The 17,535-nt window shown below is 35.4% G+C and overlaps 3 protein-coding genes and 1 pseudogene across 4 annotated transcripts in view; all 4 read left to right on the top strand.

The window, feature by feature from the left end:
* LOC144843390 (uncharacterized) lies at positions 1-1,554 on the top strand. Its single transcript, XM_078700175.1, has one exon. It carries the CDS (start codon positions 1-3, stop codon positions 1,552-1,554), a length of 1,554 nt encoding a protein of 517 aa, XP_078556301.1.
* LOC144842685 (beta carbonic anhydrase 1-like) overlaps positions 1-17,535 on the top strand; it is a 307,431-nt gene that overhangs the window by 131,965 nt on the left and 157,931 nt on the right. The window lies entirely within an intron of this gene.
* LOC144843389 (uncharacterized) lies at positions 1,593-2,267 on the top strand. Its single transcript, XM_078700173.1, has one exon. The coding sequence runs from the start codon at positions 1,593-1,595 to the stop codon at positions 2,265-2,267; it is 675 nt and encodes a 224-aa protein (XP_078556299.1).
* Positions 8,710-16,379, top strand: LOC144843388 (uncharacterized; annotated as a pseudogene). Its single transcript, XR_013612258.1, has 7 exons — positions 8,710-9,613; positions 9,856-10,189; positions 10,236-11,057; positions 11,110-11,783; positions 11,961-12,452; positions 15,315-15,390; positions 15,662-16,379. The product of XR_013612258.1 is annotated as an uncharacterized LOC144843388 (transcript).

Raw genomic sequence — 17,535 nt, 5'->3', positions numbered from 1 at the left:
ATGTTGAGCCCTGTGACCATTCGTTATAAAATTGGACTCCAGGAGATTTGGGCAGCTAGGCTTGATTGGGACGACGTGTTTGATGATGAGCAAACAGCTATGTGGAAAGGTTTTATAAAGGAGATGAATCATCTTTTGGGATTTGAAATTCCACGTCAGCTAACGCCTGAGGATTCTATTGCTTACCCTCAGTTACACTGTTTCAGTGATGCTAGTGAAGCTGCATTTGGATCTGTCATCTGGCTGCGTTGGGATACCCCAGCAGGAGTTAAATTGACATACGTTATAGCAAAGGCTCTAGTTGCACCATTAAAGAAAAGATCAATTCCAAGACTAGAGTTAACTGCGGTTGTTATAATGGCTCGACTCGCTAAACTTGTCTTAGAAGTGGTGGGAGATGTTAGTCTATGTAAGTTCTGGACCGACTCGAAAGTTGTCCTGTCTTGGGTTAGGTCGCCCGCCAGGACCTTCAAACCTTTTGTGTCTGCTCGTGTTCAAGAGATTCAGGATACGCTTCCAACATTTATTGATGACTTATGTTACATCCCTTCTAACATCAATCCAGCGGATCAGTTAACCAAGCCAATATACCCAAGTGACCTTCAGAAATGGATTCAAGGCCCAGATTTTCTTTTTCAAAGTTCTAACCAATGGCCAAACTATGAACCCGACTATAACACAGAGTTAAAACAAATGGTCGTAAAGGAGTATACAGCGGAGTCTCTGCACAGAACGAATTATGTTACAGCTGTCAGATGTAGGCCTACATTTGAAGACCTGTTGGTCAACACCGTGTCAAATTGGAGTCGGCTGGTTCACCGAATAGCATACTGTCGTCGATTCATTTTAAAAAGGCGACCAGAAACCCTGTTCTTGACTGTCGACGAATTGCAAAGGGCTGAATTTTCACTCTTCTACGTTTCTCAGCGCACTGCGAACGATCGTTTGGATGCTTGGAGTACTAGAAAGCTAAACCCTAAAGTGGACGAGAGTGGTATTATAAGGGTCGAAGGAAGGCTTAACAAGCTTCATATCCCTGAACAACAAAAGCGGCCGATTCTTCTTCGTAGAGGATCATTTCTGGTAGAGTTGTTTGCCAAATATATTCATAAGACGATTGGTCATCAGGGATACCGAGTGGCTGTTGCAAGCACATTTAAACGTGGAATTTACATACTCGGAGGACCCAAATTGTTTAAAGATATTGCTGCCAAATGTATGTTCTGTCGAACTCGACGTAGGAGTTTACTTAGCCAACAAATGGGAGAACTTCCCAGTTTTAGAGGCGATCCGCATACACCACCCTTTTGTAACGTAGCTCTTGATTTCTTTGGACCGATTTCTATCAAGCTCACTCGTAATACCAATACTGAAGGTAACATTCTGATAGTGACCTGCATGACCACACGAGTTATCTCATTGGAATTGGTGGATTCTCTATCATCAGAATCATTCATTAATGCTTGGAGACGATTTGTCTGCTCGCGGGGGATCCACCCAGTAACCGCTTTTAGTGATCATGGCCGCAATTTGTGGGCGCTCAGCAGAAGTTGAGAGATTGGATCAAATCATGGGACGAACTAAAATTAAAGATGGAATTCAGGAAAACCAATACATCTTTCGACTGGCAGTTCAATACTCCGTACGCTTCTCACATGAATGGAGTTGTCGAATCGCTTATAAGGAGTTGCCGTAAAGGTCTGGATGCCGTAGTCGATTACCATCATCGCCGTTTTAGTGCCCTTGAATGGCAGACTATTTTGAGTGAAGTGACTTATCTTATAAACTCACGACCATTGTTTCCGGATGGGCCTGATCCACTTGAATCACCGCCAATTACTGGTAATGATATTCTATTTCCACATGGACAACCTGTACTCTTGCAACCGAACTCGGAAGTGGTAACGAATCAGAAGAGTATTGTCGACATCGCTCAACGACGTGTTCATGCATTCTGGGATTGTTGGATGTGTTATATGCCACCTCAATTAGTACAACGTTCAAAGTGGTTTCACCCAAGAGAAAATTTGCAGATTGGAGATTTAGTGCTAGTACTGGAACCTGGATTAAAGGGGGTTGCAGCACCACGTGGGCATTGGCGACGGGGAATAGTTGTAGATGTGAAGCCAGGGAAGGACAATCTTGTTCGGAAGGCCATGATTAAAACTGTAGAAAGATCAAATATAAGTATTAAGGAAAGGCCTGTACATAAGTTGTGTTTGATTGCAACTGTGGGAGAACTTAACCACGGGGTTTCTTCTAAATAAGGAATGCTTTTATTATGTAACTACTTAAGTTGTGAACATTTAATGACTGCATTTTAATTAAGATTCACTTGTTGTTGTTATTTTTCGAAATCCTTTATGTACTGTGACTCATGTCAATTTGTCACGAGGCGGGAGTGTTTCGGATTTCGAACTTTGACGTTGGTGGCGTAAATATTTGTTTTGGTTGTATACAGAATTGTCAGCAAGATATCACGCTTACTATCTAGTAGTAGATACTGTATTTCTCTTATTTCTGACAGTGATACGTGGGAGTACTACGTACGTTATATAACCTTTAAGTTGTGTTAATGTTCTAGACTTTAGATATTAAAATTATTTGTTAGGCTATTTAGTTAAGAGTTTCGATCTGCTAATTGGCCATAAGCCTGACTAGCCCTCGTGTAGTAGTTTGACTGTATGTATCTGCTACGCTGTATTTTGGGGTTGTTTGCACACGTAGCTGTGCTGCCTTGTGCGTGTTTTCATTGAGTTTATTTGTGTTTCAGACTTTACCAAAGAATAAAGAACGGTTAAAGCAACTACCACGAGTTTGTGTATCATTGTCCGGATTATTGATGTTTACAGCATCTTATGATTTTATCTCCTTCAAGCTACTAACTGTTTTCAGGGAGTCCACAATCAGACTTTGCTCAAAAACTTCAAAAAGCTTTAACTCCTTTTTTTTATAATCTCTGATAAAGATATATTTATTTACTTCTTTTGTGTTGATTTTGTTATTAATGTATTTTGATGAAATCTTGAAGGATTTGTGTGTTTTGTGAGTGTTCGATGGGATATCTAGTTCGATTTCCTCATCCTCAACAAGACCACCAACCCATTTTAATTGTTTTCCTTCTATTCTAGAGCCTGATCTGGGAAAAGAGCACTATTTAAATACAGATTTTTTTCTTTACATTCAAATGAATTATAAATCTTTTATTCACTGTTATTGGGTCATCAGTCTACATCAAGCCAAGCTGGTTCATTTGTGTTAGATGGCAATGTATCAGACGAGGCATATAAATAAAAACCAGTCATGGGCAAAACAAATCTGCAAGATACCTTCTTAATAATATAGGTTATAATTACCATAAAATCTCACTCTGACATTTAATACTTACTACTACCAAATCAGAAATTACTACATTTATAAAGGTTCAAAGTGGCAATTAAAAACAATATTTGAAAATATGAGTTTCGAAAAGAACTGAATTCATAACATAAATATCCTAGTGAACGTCAAGCTAATGATCTGGAGGTTGTTGGAGTCCCACCCACATTACTTAAGTATTAATAATGTATTCTTAGTAAAGGTGAAAATTACGTCAGAGTAGGGCCAAAACATCTGACCAATATTTATCCATCCTGGGGCGGATCCAGAGGGGGGGTCCACGGGGTCCGGACCCCCCTAAATTTTAAGGGGAGTAGGCTACACTAACCCCAAAAATAAAAACAGAAATTTATCACAATGCGTGCGATGTTAAGTTACGGCGGCCGATCAAAGAGCATCGTGAGAGGTGGTGACGCGTGATGATCTCTACTTAAACTTCTAAAAATAGATCGTTTCACATACTACAGAGGGCGCATGTAAACTTTTTTCGCGCTATTTTCAAGAAGATGCCTCGTAAGGAGAGAGGGAGAAAGCGCAAACAGCAAGATTTGGCAGAACAAGCCAAACATTGTGTCAAATTAGGTGGCTGGTTGTTACATACTAGTAATAAGGATGATCAGCTAGATACCTCTGGACCACCTATTTTTTTACCCGCCGCCGCTGAAGTCTGTAATAATGATCAGCAAGGCTTAGATCAGGGAGATGTAAAATAAATTTTACATCTCCCTGCTTAGATACCTCAAGCTCTGGACCACCTACTTTTTTACCCGCCGCCGCCGACGAGGTCTGTCTCTTCCCAGGTTAGTACACTGTACCTACAATTCAGTATTAACTAAGTTAGTCTATATTATTAGCCTAATGATCATAATACAGTAAGTGTATATTTAGGTGTAGGCTTAGGGTAGTATTTCCTAGTTAAATTACCTTGCATACATTTTAGTAAATCTATTCTTAATCTTAACAGCGCAGGGACTCCATTTTCATTACCACGATTAAACGGCGCGCACGTTACTATGCGCGTAATGCCGCCATTCGCGCGGTGTTGTTACACATTATTAATAAACACTTTTTAGTTTTATTCTGAAAATAAATTAATCATGAAAATATTTTTTTTAGTGAATATTTATTTACCTATAATATAAGATCAAGTATTTTTTATTTCCATTTCACTCAACCACAAACATGTGAATAATGAATGTGGTTGTTAAAACTAAAAAGATTGTTATTAATATTATCGTCCTACTAGCTAGATAGAGGCCTATAATATACTATCTATAGGCCTAGCTAGTAGTAGTAGTATAGCTTTTTTGTTTACTACGAAACCCTCGAACGGCTCCATTGGCATTATCTACCTTATATTATATTATCTTATTTCTCTTGATCTCTATTGTTTTACCAAATCTTTTAGATGGAAATAATATGTAATACTTGTTTTAAACTTATCTACTCAAATCAACCCCGCATAAAGTGTTATTCCTGCAATTCACACTATCATGTAAGGTGTGTTTACACTGACGAAAGTGATTTTAAAGACTGGTATTGTTTCAAATGTACAGGAGATTTATTTCCTTTTAATCATTACACCGATGACGATGAGTTTAGATTTGCTTTATTTTGTCACAGTAACTCTACAAATTTTAACAAAATGCTTAGTTTGAAACTAAACCCTTTTGAAATTGATGAACAGTTGCACAACGCTAGAAATGAATATAGTAGCATAAATAACCACAATATATCGCACAAGTGTTCATATTTATATGATAATAATATAGATATGACTCCCCATGAAAATGATTTTTCAATTTTGCACATAAATCCTCGCAGCCTCAATAAAAATATCGATAACATCCGCTCTTTTATATCCAGTTTAAGTCATACCTTTACAGTAATTGCAATGTCAGAGACATGGTTTGACGACAATAACTCGAATATAATAGATCTTGAAAATTACAACTTAATAAATGATTCCCGTCTTGGACGAATGAGTGGTGGTTCAGCAATCTATATTCATAACTCCGTTGAATTCTTTGTACGAAATGATCTTAAATTAATAGTTGAATCATCAATTAATAACCACTCCGAATCTTCATTTATGGAAATCTCAAATCCAATCGGTAAAAATATTATTGTTGGTAATGTTTATAGTGCACACCGTACGGACTGCAACTTGTTTATCAATGATCTTGAAAATTGTTTATCCAAGGTTACCAGTGAAGGCAAGAAATGTTACATCTCTGGTGATTTCAATCTCGATTTATTAAAATACAATGTTAACGATACCATCAACAATTTTCTAAATGTGTTCTATGCTCATAATATGTACCCACTTATTAACAGACCAACAAGGATTACCCCAACATCCGCATCATTGTTAGATAACATTTTTACGAATGTTTTTGACAATCAAATCCGATCAGGTATTTTTGTTGTTGACCTTACTGATCACTATCCAATTTTCCAAATTACTAGGTCAGTTCAAATTTCTTCAAATCCAAATAACCGCCCCCAAATGCACCGTTTGTTTAACCAAAATAGGCTAAACGCTTTTTATAATAATGTATCTGAAACAGATTGGTCTTTTGTTTTAAATTATAATTTATGTCAGGATGCATATGATGTATTTATCAAAAAATTCAGTGACATTTACAATTTTCATTTTCCTATTGTAAAATCTCGATCTCTTTCTGGCCGTAGGCGAACTCGTATTTCTAAGAAGCCGTGGATATCTTCTGCTGTGATAAAATCTATAAATCGAAAACAAAAACTCTACAAAAAATATATGAACAATCCCACAGATCTAAACAAACAAAAATACCATCATTATCGGAATGTACTTACTACCTTAATTAGAGTCTCCAAAAGACAATATTATTCCGAAAAACTTGAAAATTGTAAACACAATTCTAAACATTGGAACATTCTTAACACTATCTTAGGTCGTCATAAAACTCATACTCTTCCTGGAACATTCAAAATAAATAATTCTTCTATATCCGATCCATGTACAATTTCTGACCATTTTAATTCTTATTTTGTTAATATTGGATCTAATCTGGCCTCTAAAATGCAATCATCAAACAAGGATTTTATGTTTTTTCTTAATAATGTTATTTCACCAATAAATTCATTATATTTTACCCCCACAAATTCTAATGAAGTAATTGAACTATGTAAATCATTAAAATCTGGTACCAGTTGTGGTCATGATGACTTAAAACCTGATGCTATCAAGTTGCCTCCCCCCTTGCTCATATTTTTAATTTGTCTTTAACATCTGACACTGTACCTACACAATTGAAAATAGCTAAAGTTGTCCCAATTTTTAAAAAGGGTGATCAAAATCTGTCGTGTAATTACAGACCAATATCAGTTCTTCCCGTCTTTTCAAAACTATTAGAAAAAATTGTCCACACAAGACTATATCATTTTATTTCTCGTTTTAATTTATTACACAATTCCTAATTTGGTTTTAGATCAAAACATTCCTCATACATGGCGCGCGCGATACTTGAAGCCTATAATAAAATTGTGACCGAGTTAGACAAAAAATGCCATACTCTTGGAATTTTCCTGGACCTCTCGAAGGCTTTCGACACAATAGACCACGACATACTTTTACTAAAACTAAAACACTACGGGGTTCGTGGGATCGCCTTCGAGTGGTTCAGGAATTATATTACAAACAGAACACAATTTGTTATTTACAATGGTCAGAAATCGTCAAATCAGAATATTGCATGCGGTGTGCCTCAAGGGTCGATTTTGGGTCCCTTGTTCATTTTATATTTAAATGATATTATATATTCTAGTAACTTCTTTTAATTTATCATTTACGCTGATGATACACATTTATTAGCATCACACTGTAACATTACACATCTCATTCGCACAGTAAATTTTGAAATGACAAAGGTATCAACCTGGCTAAAAGCTAATATTCTGTCTCTCAACTTGGATAAAACCACATACATGCTATTTAAAAATAAACATTGTAACCGCACTTATCTTAATGTTGATAATATATATATTGATAATATTCCTATTTCCAAAGTTTCAACAACTAAATTTTTAGGTATATTAATAGATGACACATTAACATGGAAACAACATAACATGTATGTCACCAATCTTGTTTCAAAATATACCGGTATCCTTTTCTGACTAAAAGTGACACTAACAACTAAAACCCTATTTATGCTTTATCAAAATCTTGTTTTACCACACATTCAATTTTCCAATATTATATGGGCTGATTCTAATAACTGCCACCTGCATTCAGTTCACATCAAACAGAAAAAAATTATGCGTCTTTGTACAAACTCGCATTACCTTGCTCCTTCATTTCCTTTATTCCATAAATTAAACAGTCTTTCAGTTTTTGATATCCACAAGCTTCAAATTGCAATTTTCATGTATGAATTCCACAATAACTTACTTCCTGACATCTTTTCTAATTATTTTTTTAAATCACATTGTTTTCATTCATATGAAACTAGATCATCTAATTTGTATAGACCTCACTTTTTTGTTACTGACCTTGCTAGGTCTTCTATCAGAGGACAGGGTCCGAAAATATGGAATAAAATTGCCCAAGATATTCGCAATTCCAGTTCTTTATATTCCTTTAAAATTAAATTCAAAGAGTATCTTTTATCTACATATTTAGTTTAAGCACATGATTATTTTTTACCTATAAGAGAAATACCATTTGATATTATTAGTTGATTTTTGCCATGTTTGTTTGTTTTTTCTCACTTTATTTATAAATATGTGTACATATGTGATACGTTTTTTTTTTTTATATGCATGTATACTTTTATAGAACCTTTAATGTACATATGTGTATTCATATTTATTCAGTTTTTATATATATATATTTTTTTTTTTAACTTATTATATTTTTGTCTTATTTATTTGTTACTTTATATATATATATATTTTTTTCATAGGTGACCATCTGTTACGAGCTATGCTCTTCTTGGTCTTCCTTTCGTTCACAATGCTTCTTATTTTATCACCTGTTTTATTTTTTGTGTTCGATAAATAAACTGCAACTGAATGCCGTTTGGAATGCGGAATGCACCAGCCACATTTCAACGACTCCTGCATAGTTTGATTGCAGACATCAACGGCTGCGAGGGCTACATAGACAATGTTATTGTCTACAGTGATACTTAGCAAGGCCATGTTGAGAACATTTTTCAAGAAACTTTAAAAAATATAACAATTAACAAAATGTGAATTCAGCAACAGCAACTTGATATTATAATGTTGTACACAGGTGTTTTTAAAGAATAAAATATATTTCTGTGATTTTAAATACAATTTTTACATTTTAATGTATATAAAAAGTTTGTATGCAAACTTTTTCTTTGAGGGGTGTTTAGGAGATACATTTATACTTGTTTGGTGTGAAACAGATATTTATTTAGCTAATATTGAGGGCGTCCTTTCTTGTTTCTAAAAAACAAGCGTAGATCCAGCATGGCGAGCAACTGACTCGCCTCGATGTTTTTAAACATATTTTAATTCTGTTAATTTAACAGTTTTTAGAAAATATCATTAAGATATCTATACTGTGATGTTTAGGGTAGGTGTTCTTTATCTGAATACTGTTACTGATTTAATGTGCCATTTTATACAATTTATGTAATTAATGATTGTTGAAGCATTGAGAGCATGTGTTATTGCCGCTACGAAAGCCTTTGTTAGGGCTTCGTTTCTATATATCCAGAATTTCATGGATGCTTTTTGAGTTAATTTACCGACTTATTTATTGTGTAATCTAGAATTATTGCGGTTATGAGATATTGTAATGTTATAGGTAATTTTTATATGTTTTAAGAATAATGGTTTTATAATGAAGATAATTGATTCCAATGAGTTTTCAACTTAGAAAATATCAGTATAGACCATTTGCTAAAGCACGTCACATAGCCATTTGTTTTAATGACTATTGAATATTCCTGAGTTGTACCTTGCTAGCTGTGCATTGGTTACATAATACTGTAGGAATGTTATCTGACCTTCCTTTGTTCTTGCATAGTTTGTTTTATGGTTTTTGTATGGCTGTTTTCAGCTGTAAACAGATTTGTATCTATTTAGTGTATATGTATTTAGACTGTAGTTCTTAATATTATAGGATCTACCAACTACTGTTAATCTGTTTAAGATACTGAACTGAAGTTAATCATTCAGAGACTTGTTTAAATGTTAATTACATCCGGTCAAAGTAGTAAGTTTCAATTGATTATGCTTTATAATATGTTTGAATTAATGAATCAGAATGGAATATGAAAAGAATAATGTTAACTATCTAATGACAAGTCATTGATAGTGTTGATGATTAAGGATTATGGTTGCATTAATCTAATATTGAAATAATGTTTTATATATGTTTCTTATCTTTATATTTATATGAGCTTTTTAGTCAGGTTGACTTTTATCACAACCTTTTTTTTTATTCAATCTTTACAGAATTGAATGGTGTTCAATAAACACTCATAAATTAAGACCAGTTGTGATATTGTACTTTCCTTCTGTCCGCCTCACCACAATTCAATTTACTATCGTAAACCGATGAGGAGTGATGGATGAAAAGAAACTGAAGAGACGAACAAGTAAGTCCAGATTCACCAGGCAGAAGAAGAACCTGGACAACCTGATTGATCATGATGAATCCGTTGAGGAAATCCAAACAGAATTTGGAAAACTGGAATTGGCATTCAACAGACTACAAGACAGACACGATGAGTATTGCGAAATGATTGAAGATGAGGAAGCATACAACAAGGAGGAGGAATATCTTCAGGCATGTATGGATGAGTTTTTAGCTATTAAGGCTAAATACAAAAAAGGCGCTGAAGAAAACTCCACCTCAACTTCCGTTACCAGTACAAGTACACGGACCGTCTAATCGATCGCATCCTGCTTCGATTAATTCTGCATCCCTGTCAAATTCAGTTAGTGAAGTCATCGAGTCTTTGAATTCAACATCAACTGTGCCAACACGCCAGATAAAACTAAAACCTAGAGCTGAAAAACCAAAGCTACCGGTGTTTAGAGACGTCAGTGAATACTGGACCTTTAGAGACGATTTTAAACACATGATTGAACCTGTCTATGAACCAAGAGATGCTGTTTCAATACTGAGGACCAGTCTAACAGGCAAACCATTAGAGTTACTAAAGGGAATAGGAACCGACTATGTTGCATGCTGGGAGTACCTAGATCTGTATTATGGGGATCCAAGAATAATTTCAGATGCTGTGACACAAGATATATCAAAGTTTAGAATGCTTAAAGAAGGAGAAGATCATCGCTTTTGTGAGTTCTCACACCTAGTCAGAAGATGTTTGAACATACTAGAACAAGTTGGTAAGGAATCAGATATGAACAATAATCATATGCTAGACCTAATTCAAATGAAACTAACCACAGATGATAGGAAAGTGTATGCGAGACAACTGCAACAGAAAGAAGACGCTTCCTTAGAAGGTTTGCTTAAGTTTCTTGAAGTAGAAATGAGGTCTAGAATGAGAGCCACTGCAGCCGTCCGTAGTACCCAGTCACCTGCTCAAGGTAAAGTTAATATGGGACAGCAGGAAATAGATGATCAAACCAAACCAGATAACAAACATAAATCCAATCAACAGAAGTCAAACCAACATAAGTCTACATGAAAGAAATGCTGGGGTGAGGACTTGCAACCGACGAAAGCAATGCAGCCAGGAAACTCCTACTAATAATTTAGCTAGTGTTGCTGCAAATGCCAATGATGTTGTGTTACCTGTAATTACTGTGAGGTTGGGTGTTGGTGACAATCACATAGCTGGAAATGTCATGCTCGATTCGGGAGCTAACGTAACGTTAATTCGACAAACTGTAGCAGAGGGACTCAACCTGGAAGGAAAACCAATAAGTATTGACATTGGTACCCTAGGAGGTGAAATTCAAGCCCATCAGACCAAAATCTACCGAGTCACAATCTTAGCTAACCAGAAAGAACATACGATATCTGCTATTAGAGTTCCTGAGATAGCCAAGGTTAAAAAGCCCAACAAGAATGTCATCAAGAGTTTAGAACGAGAGTTAGACCCTACGTTGAGCCGAGGAGATGGTGCTGTTGATGTTCTAATTGGTGTAGACTATCCTATGATGCATAGTGGGGAGACTAGGCAAGTAGATGGCTACTTACTCAGAAAATCACCATTAGGCTGGGTAACATTTGGGTCATCCAACAACCACCACAAACATAATTTGACGGTGTTAACGATCAACTTAACTGAGAAGACCGATCTAACTAAGTTTTGGAGAACAGAAGAAATGGGGGTTCAGTTGCCAAATTGTTCCTGTAATCAATCACCATCTGATAAATTAAAGTTGACACGTGATGTGGGAGTCCTGTAAAAAGGTCGGAGACAAGTGGCACGTACCATACCCATGGAAAAAGTATGCTTCAAAGCTAATTGACAACCAACTGCTTGCAGAGAGAATGCTAGTCTCGACTGAGAATTGACTGAAGAAAGACCCATCACACATGAAATGCTATCAGCAACAAATGGAAGAAATGGTACAATTAGGTTTTTCCCGGAAACTATCAGAGAAGAAATAGCGGCTTATAATGGACCAATATTTTATCTACCAGACCACGCCGTTATTAGATCAGAGAAGAAGATGACACCTGTAAGAATTGTCTTCAATGCATCCGCTAAATTTCATGGTCAAGCACTGAACGAGTTTTGGGAGAAGAGTCCTGACTTACTTAATAATCTGTTTGGAGTTCTCTTGAGATTCAGGCAACAAGAAATCGCACTAGCTGCTGATATTTCAAAGATGTATCATCGTATATTTATACCCGAGAGTGATCAGCAAGTCCATCGATTTCTATGGCGTGACTGTAATCAAGCAAAGAGGGCCGACACCTATGCTAAAACTAATGTCACCTTTGGCGACAAACCAGCTCCTGCCATGGCTCAAGTAGCATTGAGAAAAACAGCTAAAGTTAATGAGACTACTCATCCAGAGGCAGCTCAAGTTATCACCAATGAGAGTTATATGGATGACATACTGACGTCAGTGTCCGATGTTATATTATTAAATCTGCCGAACAACTATCAACAGACATCGACCAGGTGCTGAAAACAGGAGGCTTCCAAGTCAAAGAATGGATATCCAATGGTCAAATTAACAACTCACCTACCAATCAACAACTAAATGACAAATCGGTCCTTAGTGACGAGTTAGAACAGAACGTTCTGGGGGTAGTATGGAACCCTACCACCGACCTATTGCTTTATAAAGTTAAACCTGCCTCATTTCCAGAAAATGTACTTACCAAGAGAATTGCTACGGCATTCCTGATAAGGGGAAAGATTCTGAAGCAAAAGCTGTGGCAGCAAGTGTGTGACTGGGATGACGACTTAAATGAGAACTAGATTTGAACTCGTCACTACGGACGAGTTAGGTTATCCGCAGCGCAAACGCCACGTGCACGTCATACGTTAGAATATTGCGCACAGTATAACGATTATGTCATTGAAAAAATGTTAGTGCGCTCTCTATTTTATTTTCACGTCTAAGTATATACAGTATACACTATATACTGTTTACGTACTACATACAGTGAAGAATAGGTGAAAATAAGTGGCCAAAGTTATTGACGCTTTTGGACATGATGACGTCATCACAATTTTGAAAACGGTATATCATGCGAAAGATAATTGATCGGCCTATACAATATAAAAAAATGGGGGGAAATGGAATACGGATAAATGGAGATGCGCTCTATTAAATGTGATGAGCTATGACGAAAGAGACAAAAATCCTCTATTTTATATTCGAGTGGCCATACGATGATGTCACAATATTAGGTTAGCCATATCAATGCATGATTCGATATCTACAACTCATCTACTTTCAGAATATGCAATAAAAAATAAAATTCACCTTGTAGTTTAGAATCTATGACTGTTTAAAAAAAGGCATAATTTTGATGAATTTTTGAACTTTTTCATCAAAAACGCACGCAAATTATCCAATTCCACGTGCTCGTATGACGTAATTTTAAGTCGAAATTGTTTAAAAGTTGGTAAAATAACTAGAAAAGGCTGGAAAAACATAAATCACGCGAAAAAATTATATTTTTGCGCTACATGCGCACCGCGCGCGTAAATTTTTGCGCGCACGTGGGAATTTTTGACATGCTTAAAATGACATGAAACGCGTAGAAAGTTGATTAGAAATTGATTTTTCGCATTTAGAAATTGTAAACGCGCGTGCGCGCGTAACTCTCTATAAAACATGCCATTTTTAATCCATAGAAAGTTTGCCCTTGACATGACTTAAATTTTCACCTAGTGTCAATACAAAATGACTTTTGGTTTTTAATCTATGATCAATCATTGAAATTCATAAAATCGCGCGTAAGTCACGTTGCGCAACTCTAAAATCATAAAACAAAGTGTCTTGCACATCTACAGTTAGAGGTCAATCTTCTGACAAAGTTATATAATCTTATGTTAGCAAGAATTAGAGATATGCTGCCAACAAAATTCTGGGAAAGAAAGAAGAATATAGAACTAGATTTGAACTCGTCACTTTGACGAATTCGGGTTATCCGCCACGTGCAAACTGCACGTGCACGTCATACGTTAGAATATTGCGCACAGAAAAACGATTATGCCATTGGAACAATTTTAGTGCGCTCCCTATTTTGTGTCACGTCTAAATATATTAAGCATAACACTATACTGTATACGTACTACATACAGTTCAGAATAGATGAAAAAAAGTGACCAAAGTTATTGACGCTTTTGAACATGATGACGTCATCACAATTTTAAAAACTGGTAAATCATGCGAAAGGTAATTGATTGACCTAGACAATATAAAAAAATAACGGGAAATGGAATACCTATAAGTGGAGATGCGCTCTATTAAATGTGATGAGCTATGACGAAAGAGACAAAAATCCTCTATTTTATATTCGAGTGGCCATACGATGACGTCACAATGTCGGGTTAGCCATATCGATGCATGATTGATATCTACAACTCATCTACTTTCAGAATATGTAATAAAAAATAAAATTAACCATGTAGTTTAGAATCTATGACTGTTTAAAAAAAGGCATAATTTTGACGAATTTTGAACTTTTTCATCAAAAACGCGCGTAAATTATCCAATTCCACGTGCTCGTATGACGTGATTTTAATTCGAAATTGTTTAAAAGTTGGTAAAATTACTAGAAATGGCTGGAAAAACATAAATCACGCGAAAAAAGCATGTTTTAACGCTACGTGCGCACCGTGCGCGTAAAAATTTGCGCGCGCGTGGGAATTTTTGACATGCTCAAAATGACATGAAACGCATAGAAAGTTGATTAGAAATTGATTTTTCGCATTTTGAAATTTTAAACGCGCGTGCGCGCGTAACTTTGTGTGAAACATGCAATTTTTAATCCATAGAAAGTTTGCCCTTGATATGACTTAAATTTTCACCAAGTGTCAATACAAAATGACTTTTGGTTTTTAACCTATGTTAAATACGCGAAATTCATAAAATTGCGCGTAACTTACGCTGCGCCACTTGCACGGGATTGAAAACCTTATTACGACATCTTCAGATAGAGGTCAATCTTTTGATAAAGTTATACACTGTTATGTTGAGAAGATTTAGAGATACACGCGCAACAAAATTCTGGGAAAGAAAGAAGAATAAGAAAAAAAAAAAAAAAAAAAAGATCCTGACAATAACAAGGGGTTATCCGCCAAGTGCGGATAACCAAAAAAAAAAAAACAAAAATCCTGACAATAACAAGGGGTTATCCGCCAAGTGCGGATAACCAATAATAAAGCCGAATGGAGAAAATTCTTTACAGAATTAGCAGACTTAGATAATGTTTCCTTTGCAAGATGCCTGTTGTCTAATTCCAGCCTCAAACCACCTGAACTAATTGTCTTTTGTGATGCTTCCGAGAATGCCTTTGGCACTTGTTGTTGCATCAAGACTGTACAGTACGATTAAAGAAGAGATGACAGTGAGTTTTGATCGAGTTGTATTCTTTTCGGATAGTATAATAGCTTTGTCTTGGATCCGAGGTCAGTCTAGACTCTACAAGTCATTTGTAGCAAACAGAGTTGCCGAAATTCAAGGTCATACCGATCCATCTGATTGGTGTCATATACCAGGAGAAAACAACATCGCAGACCAAGTATCTTTCTGAAGTCACCGGAAGAACAGTGGCCAAAGTCTATTCCTAAAGCGGACACTAAAGAAATAGATAGTGTTAATGGTAAGCGCAGAGAAGAAAGTCATCGACAGCGAAAGGTTTTCCTGCTGGAGAAAGTTAATCAGAGTCACAGCATATGTTTTTAGATTTATTGTGAACCTGAAGGCGAAATACAGTATAAATGAGGGTTCTCTTTCCGCGGAAGAAAACATGGCGGAAGAGTATTGGATTTTTTATGCTCAGAAACAATTTAATGCCAGAATTCAGAAAGGAGAGTTGAAATCATTAAGCCCGTTCCTTAAAGATAAGTTAATATATGTAGGAGGAAGAGCTTCGAAAAGTCTATTGTCGTACGACCAACGTCATCAAGTATTACTACCGAGAGATAACCATATTTCCTATCTGATTACCCGAAATGTTCACGAGCGGGGTCACTACGGAGTTGCTACCACAGCTGCTAAAGTCTGAAGCAGATACTGGATAATGGGTGTGACGAATTTAGCTAAGACGATTAAATTTTGTTGTGTAAAATGCAGAACCATGGAACACCAAACTGAGACGTAATTTATGACTGATCTTCCTGTAGAAAGAATGGCTTCTGATACACCACCTTTCTATTATACAGCATGCGACTATTTCGGGCCATATATTGTCAAAATTAGCCGAAACAAGACAGCAAAACATTATGGAGTCATCTTTACCTGCCTCAACACCCGAGCTGTACACCTGGAAGTAGCAACCGATTGTTCTACGAGTTTCTGTTTAAATGTTAATTACATCCGGACAAAGTAGTAAGTTTCAATTGATTATGCGTTATAATATGTTTGAATTAATGAATTAGAATGGAATATGAAAAGAATAATGTTAACTATCTAATGACAAGTCATTATTGATAGTGTTGATGATTAAGGATTATGGTTGCATTAATCTAATATTGAAATAATGTTTTATATATGTTTCTTATCTTTATATTTATATGAGCTTTTTAGTCAGGTTGACTTTTATCACAACCTTTGTTTTTTATTCAATCTTTACAAAATTGAATGGTGTTCAATAAACACTCATACATTAAGACCAGTTGTGATATTGTACTTTCCTTCTGTCCACCTCGCCAATACCATTTATCTAATTAATTAATTAGTTGATTATATCTTTATTATCACTTTACTATAGTATTATACTATATTATATATATATATTATATTGGTTGTAGACTAGACTAAAGTTCAGTAACCAGGTTTTTAGTAATTGTCATAACTCAAGTTGTCAGAGACACTTGTTTGATATTCTATATAAGGAAATTGTTACAACAACTTCATACTAAAGATGATGATGTTATTTGAATTTCATCTTAAAACCAATGTCATCATCTTTAAGTTATTTGATGAGATCATTATGATCACCCCATATATCCTGCATAAGAATATAAAGAGTTGTACATTAACCATATTTAATCAGTCCTAATACGAATACTGAGATGGCTAAACTAAATGCTGTTAAAGTCTATTGAAGTATCTAGAAGTCTGTTTGACTGTTTTGAACAACTGAAGTAAAGCTTTATATTAGCCTTGGGCTCAGCTATATTTGTAAGTCTTGAATTGCTTTATGTATTTTGATGGTGTGTTACCACCATCTTATGCTTTGATAATTATTTTATATTATTAATTAATCTTTATCTTTATAATCATTTTAATTGATTTTGTTATCTTTTGCTTTTCTGTTTGAAGAATAAAACATAGATTAGATTATATAACTTATCCTTTGTATTGCCTGTCTTCTGTTTGTGCCTTGCATGTAACAATTGTATATAAATGATCTTCGAAATGTTAAACTGAGTATGTATGCAGATGACACTGCTTTGTATTACATATCTAAAGATCCAAAAGATACTAATATAAATAACTGGCTATGCAACAACAAACTAA

The sequence above is a fragment of the Antedon bifida genome, chromosome 5 (genome assembly GCF_963402885.1).
Source record: "Antedon bifida chromosome 5, ecAntBifi1.1, whole genome shotgun sequence".
Lineage (NCBI taxonomy): Eukaryota > Metazoa > Echinodermata > Crinoidea > Comatulida > Antedonidae > Antedon > Antedon bifida.
Note: the sequence above shows the minus strand (reverse complement) of the source record. Positions and strands in the feature narration are given on the sequence as shown.

Excerpts from the sequence above, each read along its gene's own strand:
- LOC144843390 (XM_078700175.1), top strand. The coding sequence starts at position 1 with ATGTTGAGCCCTGTGACCATTCGTTATAAAATTGGACTCCAGGAGATT.
- LOC144843389 (XM_078700173.1), top strand. The coding sequence starts at position 1,593 with ATGGAATTCAGGAAAACCAATACATCTTTCGACTGGCAGTTCAATACT.